General features: G+C 43.2%; 1 protein-coding gene across 1 annotated transcript; it reads left to right on the top strand.

Moving 5' to 3' along the window:
• The first annotated feature begins 646 nt into the window (after nucleotides 1-646).
• KCNA4 (potassium voltage-gated channel subfamily A member 4) lies at nucleotides 647-6,277 on the top strand. The gene is made up of 2 exons (XM_083885335.1): nucleotides 647-779; nucleotides 1,596-6,277. Exon 2 carries the CDS (start codon nucleotides 2,394-2,396, stop codon nucleotides 4,374-4,376), a length of 1,983 nt encoding a protein of 660 aa, XP_083741461.1. The 5' UTR covers nucleotides 647-779; nucleotides 1,596-2,393; the 3' UTR covers nucleotides 4,377-6,277.
• Nucleotides 6,278-9,693: the final 3,416 nt, after the last annotated feature.

Below are 9,693 nucleotides of genomic sequence, written 5' to 3'. Positions count from 1 at the left end.
CCGAGCGCGGCGCAGTGCGGGCGGCGGCCGCCAGGGGCCGGCGGCAGCCCGGGAGCGGCGGCAGCGGCGGGCGGCGGCTCCGGAGCAACAGGGCCGGCTCCGGAACAACAGGGCCGGCTCCGAGCGCCGGGGGCGCAGTGCCACGGGCTGGCCCGGCTCCTGGCTCCCGGCTCCCGGCTCCCAGCGCCCTCGGCCGCCAGCAGCACTGCCCGCGGTCCGCGCTCCGGCCGGCGGCTCCTCGGCCGCGTTCCCCCGAGCCGTACAACAAGTGGATGGAGCGGGCGGGAGCCGGCTGAGCCCTGGAGGTGTCGGGGACAGGCGCCGCACGGAGTCACCTCCGTCCTGCCGCCCCCGGAGCCCGGCTCCGCGCACGGATTACCCAGCGCTGATTTACAGATCTGCTGCCAAAGCCGCGCTTGGAGAGACCGGTGATCGCGCCCGCCCTTCGTTTCGCCTCACACACAACAAGCACACGCACACCTCCTTCGATTTTCCCTGTGGGGACGAGACCCTCCCCTGTTGCCTTGCCGCCAATGCCGAGGCGAGCGGGAGCGGCTGTGGCGGAGCCGAGTGCCCGCAGCCCCGACCGCCTCCCCGGCTCGCCCCCGGCGCTCTCCCGGCACCCGGCAAGGAGGGGCAGAAATAACTCGTCAACCTGTGGTGCGCTCTGACCACAGCTACCTGCGACTGTGGATCAGCCGGCGCAGCCCCCTCAGGACTGCTGTCACCCGGTCCTTACAGTAGCGGGAACAGCGCTGCTATTTCTCTGCCTGGGATCAGTAAGTATAACAGCGTTTTTAGAATTTTCTTCTGCATGACACGTAGGTACGATTTTTAAAATAGCGTCATTTAATAGTTCGTGTTCACCTTCTCTCTTGTATTAATAGATGTGGCTCTAAATGAGGCTTCTGTTTCAGAGGGGGATGTGAGGGGCTGTGTATTTGTGTGTGTGTGCTTGCATGTAGATGCTGCTTTAGTGCACCTGCAGTTGTTTTCTTGACATATCATGGTATTTTCACTTGGCTGGGCATTGTACGTGCCTGTTTCCAAATTAAACCCAGTGAGATGTTGTTCATTGTGATCGAAACACAATTCTCCTGATAATTGAAATGTAACATTCCCACATCTGATGTGTTTCTGCAAATAAAACAAAAGCTCCTTGTGTAGATACATTTATTCTTTAATGCTTCATATGGATATATGTAGGTGTATCTCTTACGTATGTGCTCTAAGACCTGAATGCACTATGTGTTGCAGTATTTTTATTAGTGTTTATATGTGTTGGTGTTTCAGAAGCATGCATATGTTTGTGTATGGATGCAAGTGCTTATATGGGTGGGGATTTTGTATCTGTCTATATATATATGTGACATACCCACCCACATCCTTAACCACAGAGTCGTTCAAAATCTCTGTGCGTGTGATGTGTGTGTGTGTGTAATGTAGAAGTGTGAATAGTGTGGGCAGGAGAAGATTTGAATGCCATGGTAATACATGACACAGATTCATTTGATCGGTGTGACCTTTGAGGAAAACAATCCAATCTTTTCCCTTTTTGTTTTGTTTATTTTTGTGTGTTTGTGCATGTGCTTCAGGTTAAGTGCTTCTTCTGCATGACCATAACCAAAGGGTGACCCATCCACTCCCTTACGTCCTATGGGGACCTCAGAGCCAGTTTCTCAGTCTTCATCTCCTCCTCCTCCTCTTACCACTGCTGCTGATGCCCTGGGTGCTGCCCCCAGGTTTGAGACATTGTTGACAGGCTGAAGAAAGGATTTGCAAAGACCTCCTCACTGTGTAAATGAAGTGATAGCTGGAATTAACTTAAACTCTCCAAGTAATGGTATTAAACAGTAAGTCTGCTAGGCCAAAGCATTACCAGGAACAAATAATGAGGAAAGAGACTATTTGCATTTGGTTTGAATGATGAGCTAAAACCATCTGTGGAGAACAGGTACCCTTTGGTTTGCATTTTTTTTTTCCTGAGGAACGCAGCCTTTATAGCCTGTGAGGCAGTCATGATCCTGTTCAGATACAGCTGTGATTGCTGCCGGAGATAAATGAAAATCAAGGGGCTTGGTAGATGGAAGAACAAGGTCTCAGCTGTTTGCTGGTTCAGTTTGAGAATTTCATCTTCTCATCTTTGAGAATTTCATTAGCAAAACAGTAGTTTGTGTCAAACATTCTGGAGAACAAGAAAATGCAGATCTGTGGCTTTCCCAAATACAGATTCGGTGTTCCAACCATTCTGCCATACTCAGTGCCCAGGAGACTGTCCTCCAAATGCACATGGCTTTGAACTTCCAGTGAAAGTTAAGGCAACACTGTAAATAAAACAAAACCTTGTTACAGTAAGCAGTCAAAGCAAACAAACAAACAGAAGCAGTTGCAAGATGGAGGTCGCGATGGTGAGCGCGGACAGCTCCGGGTGCAACACCCACATGCCCTACGGATACGCGGCCCAGGCGCGGGCCCGGGAGCGGGAGCGGCTGGCGCAGTCCAGGGCGGCGGCGGCGGCGGCCGTAGCGGCAGCCACGGCGGCGGTGGAAGGTGGGGCGGCAGGTGGAGGGGGACCCTACCACCACTACCACCAGGAGCAGAGCCGCGGGGCGTCCTCCTCACATGGCGGGAGTGCCTCGCGCAGTGGCCTGCCCCACCGCCAGAGCGGTAAGAGGAGGAAGAAGGGGAAAAAGAGGAGCCATCACTTGGGGAGTAGGGAGTGTGGGGCCTCCTTCCCCTGTTCTGAGCTGCTGCCGCTCAGCGGTTCTGAGGAGAGAATCCTGAAGGACTTGAGTGAGGAGGAAGAGGAGGATGAAGATGAGGATGAAGACGATGAGGAAGAAGGAAAGCTCTACTACAGTGATGACTATGGGGAGGATGAGTTTTCGTACTCGGACCAGCCACCCGATGATGGTGGAGGCCCCGGGGGTTACAGCTCTGTCCGCTACAGCGAGTACGAGTGCTGTGAGCGTGTGGTGATCAATGTGTCGGGACTGCGCTTTGAGACTCAGCTGAAGACATTGGCTCAGTTCCCCGACACACTGCTGGGGGATCCGGCCAAGCGGGGGAGATACTTTGATCCTCTCAGGAACGAGTACTTCTTTGATAGGAACCGACCCAGCTTTGATGCCATCCTGTACTACTATCAGAGTGGTGGTCGGCTGAAGAGGCCGGTCAATGTACCCTTTGACATCTTCTCTGAGGAGGTGAAGTTCTACCAGCTTGGGGAGGAGGCCATGCTCAAGTTCAGGGAGGATGAAGGTTTTGTCAAAGAGGAAGAGGAAAAAGTTTTGCCAGAGAATGAGTTTAAGAGGCAGGTTTGGTTGCTGTTTGAGTACCCGGAAAGCTCCAGTCCAGCCAGAGGCATTGCCATTGTCTCTGTCTTGGTCATCTTGATCTCCATCGTCATCTTTTGTCTGGAGACTTTGCCAGAGTTCAGAGATGACAAGGAATTCGTCATGTCCCTGAGCTTAGGGAAGGGGCTTTCCAACGAGTCTCTTCGCCTGGACGCTGGGGAGCACACTATATTCAATGACCCTTTTTTCATTGTAGAGACCGTGTGCATCATTTGGTTCTCCTTTGAGTTTACAGTGCGCTGCTTTGCCTGTCCAAGCAAAGCACACTTCTTCAAGAACGTCATGAACATCATAGACATTGTGTCCATCTTGCCTTACTTCATCACCCTGGGCACGGACCTGGCACAGGAGCAGGGCAGTCAGCAGGCCATGTCTTTTGCCATCCTGAGGATCATCCGCCTGGTCAGGGTGTTTCGCATCTTCAAACTCTCCAGGCACTCCAAGGGTTTGCAGATCTTGGGTCACACACTCAGGGCCAGCATGAGGGAACTTGGCCTCCTCATCTTTTTTCTTTTTATTGGAGTCATTTTGTTTTCCAGTGCTGTTTACTTTGCAGAAGCTGACGAGCCTGCCACCCATTTTCAAAGCATCCCAGATGCCTTTTGGTGGGCTGTAGTGACCATGACTACAGTTGGTTATGGGGACATGAAACCCATAACTGTGGGTGGGAAAATAGTCGGGTCCCTGTGTGCCATTGCAGGAGTGTTAACCATTGCTTTACCAGTGCCAGTGATTGTCTCCAATTTTAACTATTTCTACCATAGAGAAACTGAGAATGAAGAACACACACAGATGATGCAAAATGCAGTCAGTTGCCCTTACCTCCCCACAAATTTACTGAAGAAATTTAGAAGCTCATCATCTTCATCCACAGAGGATAAATCAGAGTATTTGGAGATGGAAGAAGGAGTTAAAGAATCTCTTTGTGTAAAGGAGTCTAAAAGTCAGGACACGGGGAATAGCAGTGAGTCAGAGAAAAAAAACTGTGTAAATTCAAATTCTGTGGAAACTGATGTGTAATTTCAAGCATTTCCAAATATATTTATGCATTAAAGAATGCAGTGAAAGTAATGAAATATGCAAACAAGAGTCTGCAGCATACAGTAGTATGCCATTTATTGGTTAAATACAAATAAAAAGCATTGCTAAACATGTATTGCATATCAAGTAAGTGGTACAACTTGAGGAAAGGATTGCTAGATCTGATACATTTTCAGACTTTATATTTTTATTAGAATGCAAGTGTTTTGCACATGAGGCTGAAAAATTTCTTAAAACCAAGTCAGTTTTAAAGTGGGTGCATGAACTGTTGACATCACTAATAACAGCTCTGTGGTAAAAGTTGGCATTCAGAGGTATTTACTATGTAAGAAACTATGAAGTTTGGTAGTCATTTATCTGTTTATCAGTGCTTTAATAGCAGCTACCATAAATCATTGGATACCATAGTCATTGTTTTTCAAATGGTAAATTTATTGTAAAAAGATATTCTACAGAAGATAGATCTAATTTTTTTCCCTTGAATTCTATAATGCTTGTTTTTAACTGGAAATTTACTTTGAAAAGGCTGTTGACCCTCCAGAAATTGTTTATTTTTATAACTCTCTTTGGAGGCATTGCAGCATTTGTTGTCTAATAATGAAAGAAATGGAGTAAGAGGATCGTTAAACCTGGTCTGACTGCAAAGGCAAAATGACTGGAATGCTTTTTTGCACTACTTTATATGCTGGAGATATATTGAAAGAGACTTCATACTGTGAATGTTTACTAATGTAATAGTTCAATGACAATCATTGGAAGAGTGAATTCTGCATCATATTTTATGGTTTCTTCTTTCTCTGTGATGCTGATGGCAAAACAGCTAACATTAATTCCATACTCTTTTTAATTATGAGTATCTGTGATCTGGAAAAGGATTGTGAAGTAAAATTTTCTAATCAAAATTATTTGAAATCGGAGTTTTCTACTGATGCCCTCAAGAAGTACCAACCTGATTTATATCTTTTTTTCTGCTTAATTTAGCCTTCAGACTCTATGATTAGTACATGCACTTTGTCATTATTGAGGAAATTCAGTGTATGGGAGGAGAAGGTAGAAGTAATAAGATACTCAGTTGTTACAGTACTGACAACTGAGGATTGCTGACTTTTAATAATGTGCTATTATTGGTGCTGCACTTTCCCTTGATTACAGCTTTCACCCATGCATATTTGAAGCAACATTTAAGATTTTGGGCTTCAAAATGAATGTACTGGGTCCCATGGAGTCCTTTCAAAAACATTCCATGGTTTCTTTTCACTGATTCTTAGGCCAGCTATGTTTTACTATGTGTCAAAACCTCCCATTATCCTTCCTAGGAGATTCAGGTAGGTAAAGACTACCTGGCCTGCAGTATATTCAAGAATCCAGAATGAGATAGGTAAGATATTGCTGCATACAACATAAATAATTTTTTTTCAGACTTACCATTGCCAAGGGCAGGCACAATTAAACTGTAACCGTTTTTGAAGAGGCACTGTGGAACATTCCAGATTATAAAACTTGAACCAAATTGGCATATGCACTTTAGGGTCCAGGACGGGCTATTGTGGGAGAAAAAAGGACTTACCAACACCATGGAATAACAGTAGTTTGCAATATTCATTTAAAGCTGAGTGGAGAGTTTTTGCAAGGGGGAGAACTTGTTAGTGATTGACTTACAACAACAGTAAAAGCACTCTGAATTGGGCATCCATGATATTACACATGATCCGTTAGATAAGCCTTGTTTGCTGAATCCAGTGGCACCAAACTGAGCTACAGACATGGGCTTCTTCATGGTTGGTTTTTGCCTTCATAGTTTCTCTGTGAGTCTCTTTGAAAAGTTTCTCTGCTTGTCTTCTTTTGCATTGCAGAAAAATAAAAAAAAGACACACACAAAAGACTGTGTTGTGCTGAGCCCTGCTTCAGAATGTGTGTTTAAGTGTCTGATTCCTAGTTTAAAAATATTGAGCAGGCTTCTTTTGATGCGAAGCATTAAAAAGAGCTCCTTTTTTTGTGGTGGTGTTAATTCCAACTGCGTTTTTAATGAGGTGACTCAGTAATTTTATACATAGGCATTTGCCAAAATTTAATATTACATTTCACTCTAGCTGACCTGAGTTAAATATGCTAAATGCTTTTTTCTACAGCAGTGAGGATGAGTGTTGGATAAAACACAGTAAAAATCTGTAACCAAAAGTATTTCTTTCACAGATAGCAGTTAATGGCCTAAAAGGCATAAGGGTTCTCTTTCTGAATGGCTTGATACTAGTTCTGTCTGACACCAGAGACCATTTAGTGCCTGGGACCATGGCAACGAGGCAGGAGTGAAAGAAATACTGACTAGGTAAATAAACAACTTAGAGAAAATAAGTAGTATATGTTTGCAGTATAGACTGGTTGAAAGGGGAGGTGGGATTTCAGAGCTCTAATGGAAATAAGGAAACTCTTTGAATCACTTTTAAAATGCCTTCATACTGTAGACACAGAGTTCAGCATGAGGGGAGTGCTCCAGCCCGTTGTTCAGCTACTGTGCTCCCAGTGCACACCATTTAATTTAAAACAAGGGTGCAGTGTCCGTGCTGGGCTGTTTTCCTTGCTCTCAGAAGGAAAAGGTCTCACTGTAGGGCCTCATTGTGGGTGTGCCAGCCCTACACACTGCAGTGCTGTGGAGGTGTATCCTCAGGTGGTGGTGGAGCCTCCTGCAGTGAAAAACCTCTGCACTTTGTCATGATAAACAAGAACTATAGAGTTCAATGCTAGGTTGTGCTCTCAGTTTGGTAGAGCTGAATCACAGAAAGAATTCTGCATTCCAGAATGGAAGCAAATAGCTCTACTTGGGTTTATAATTTGGTTATTCAGCTGTCTATTGGTCCAGTCACAACATAGTTTTAACATGCCAAAGTCCTACCATTAACATGCTAAAACCCAAAGATCCCAAGTGCTTTGCAGGAAACAGAATTTTGTGTTAAGTATTACTTTGGTTGAAATTGTGTGCCACAGAAACCTAACTGAGCTGTGATGGCTCCAGGTTACTACTCCTGCTTCTGTCAGAGCTTTCCAAGTGATACTGACAACTGTCAGAAAAATAATTTTATTGTGACTTGGGCATTTTACATTTTAGATTATAGTGGTGAAATGCATTCCTGATGTAGCTGATATGAATGGATTTACACTGGGGAGCATTTTAGTTCTACTAATGTAGTTCAAATGATTTCACATTGACATAGATTTCAGCTAAAAATAATGCAAAAATGAGGCATTTCAGATTCACTTGCAGTGGTGAAAGGAGGAGTTCCATTAGAATTCATGGAAACACAGCAACACCAAATCTGATTTCAAATATGGTCTGATACTTAATAGTGTGCTGGCATTTATTTAGAGAATTTTCTAAGTATTTTTACAATAATCTTAAGTGCCAAGGCCAGATTCAAGGTTTTGCCAGCTGAAGTGTTGGATTTAATGGCTGACTTCAGAGACCCATAAATTTTTTCTTTATTATATTTCTGATATTATATTGATTCCTTGAAAACATCAGCCTGGATGCTGAACTTTATACCAAAAGGAGTGTTGTGTAACCCAGTTAGAATGAAGGTTTTTAGTGTTCAGTTAAGCTTTCTAGAATGATTCCACAAGAGGCTAATTCCATTTGATGGAAAATATAATTTGTTTGTATTTGAAGGAAAATTCTTCTGCTTGCATAGGTTTTTGTGTGTAGAATCCACCTCTGGGGTGTTATGCAGAATAAATTTGGGAGATCCATGGGATAAAAAGCCTCCCTGTGATCAGGATTGCATCTAATTCATGACAATAGTGTCCTTGGTGTTTGGAGATACTGATAGGCGTTCTTGTGGTCATACAAATTGGGATTTGAGTGTGTTTTCAGTCTGTAAACCTTTTCAGATAGCTTTGGAATGTGAAAATGATTTTGCATAATACTGGTGTGGAAAGAGTTTGGGATCAGGCCATAACCTTGAATAAAGGATCTTAGAGTGTAACTCCTGACATGGAAGATTCCTGTCAAGTTCGCTTTCAAGTGTTGAGAGTCATTTGGCTTGGGATTTGAAAATTCAGTGCTGAGCTGCCCAAGAACATGAGGTACTCCCTCTTCATATTTGCATGAATGTAGGGTAAATGTGCTATGGAAAATCAGCAAAATATCAGAAAGTCTATTCCATTTGTAGCTAGTTCCTGAAAAGTCTTTCTCACACAGCATTGAAAAATGAACTGTGTCTTTCTGGTCATCCTGGGCTCAAAAATCTAACTCTGAATATCAATTATTTTTAGCATAATCTTTTAACTTTATAGATAATCTTCAAACTAAATATAATCTATCCTCTGTGTTTAGACCATGTCACTGGTTCTCTCTATTTTTTACTGGTACCTTATTAATTTTTACTGTCATTGCACTGAGTTATAAATGCATAAATAAGATTTAAAAAAATTAATTGACGTGAGAGAGTAAGAATAAAAACAAAGTTTAAAAACCCGCAACTGTAATATCCAGTATAGAAGTTACATATTTTTCTTATCATTAAATAAATCTAAAATAACTTCTCTAGACATGGGGCAGGGTACACTTTCCTTTTGCTGTAACTGAATGATCAAATGCTTCAGATTTTGCAGTGAATAAGATCTAGTTGACAGATGTATCATATTTTTGCACCTCTTGAAATAAATTTGAAATATATTGAGATAATATTGAAATAAATACTTGTAGAAAAATTGGCACTTTTGTAAAAATGAGCATCTTTAATTTCCATAGAGACCATGTAATGTGGACAAAGTGATTGGCAGATTAATTTTGAGTTAAAGTGCATAAATGTTTTGTACCTGACCCCCAGGTACTCTGCATATTGCTGCCATGCTTTCTGTGTGTTCAGAATTCTGATGACATTTATTCTTGAAGGGAAACTCGTTGAAGTATTATGTACTGAGATGGTTTAATTAATTCTTATTTTTAATCCTTTTCTGTACAATTATAATTTGCCTTGAGACCTTTTTCTGCAACAGGCCCTTTGGAAAATAAATACATAAAGTATGTAAGAGGGAAAGAAGATGAGGCTCACATTGCATGTAAAAACCTCCTAAAATATACTAATTGAGGAAAAACAGGTAAGTAAAAACTTCTTTTATTTCCTTCATTTGTGCATTTATGGTGCTGCCAGTCAAACCAAACTGGGGGCAAATTGGTTGAACTGATCTGCAGCTACAGAGAGGTGCTTCAGGCATTGTTTTTCTTCCAGGTACCTGGTCTCAGGAGCAGCAGCAGCTCTTTGTGCTGGGCAGCACGAAGTGGGGTGGGACAGGGTCCTGG

Source organism: Zosterops lateralis (assembly GCF_965231275.1).
Source record: "Zosterops lateralis genome assembly, contig: SUPER_6_unloc_1, whole genome shotgun sequence".
Taxonomy (NCBI): Eukaryota; Metazoa; Chordata; class Aves; order Passeriformes; family Zosteropidae; genus Zosterops; species Zosterops lateralis.
This window is presented reverse-complemented; position numbering and strand designations above follow the sequence as displayed.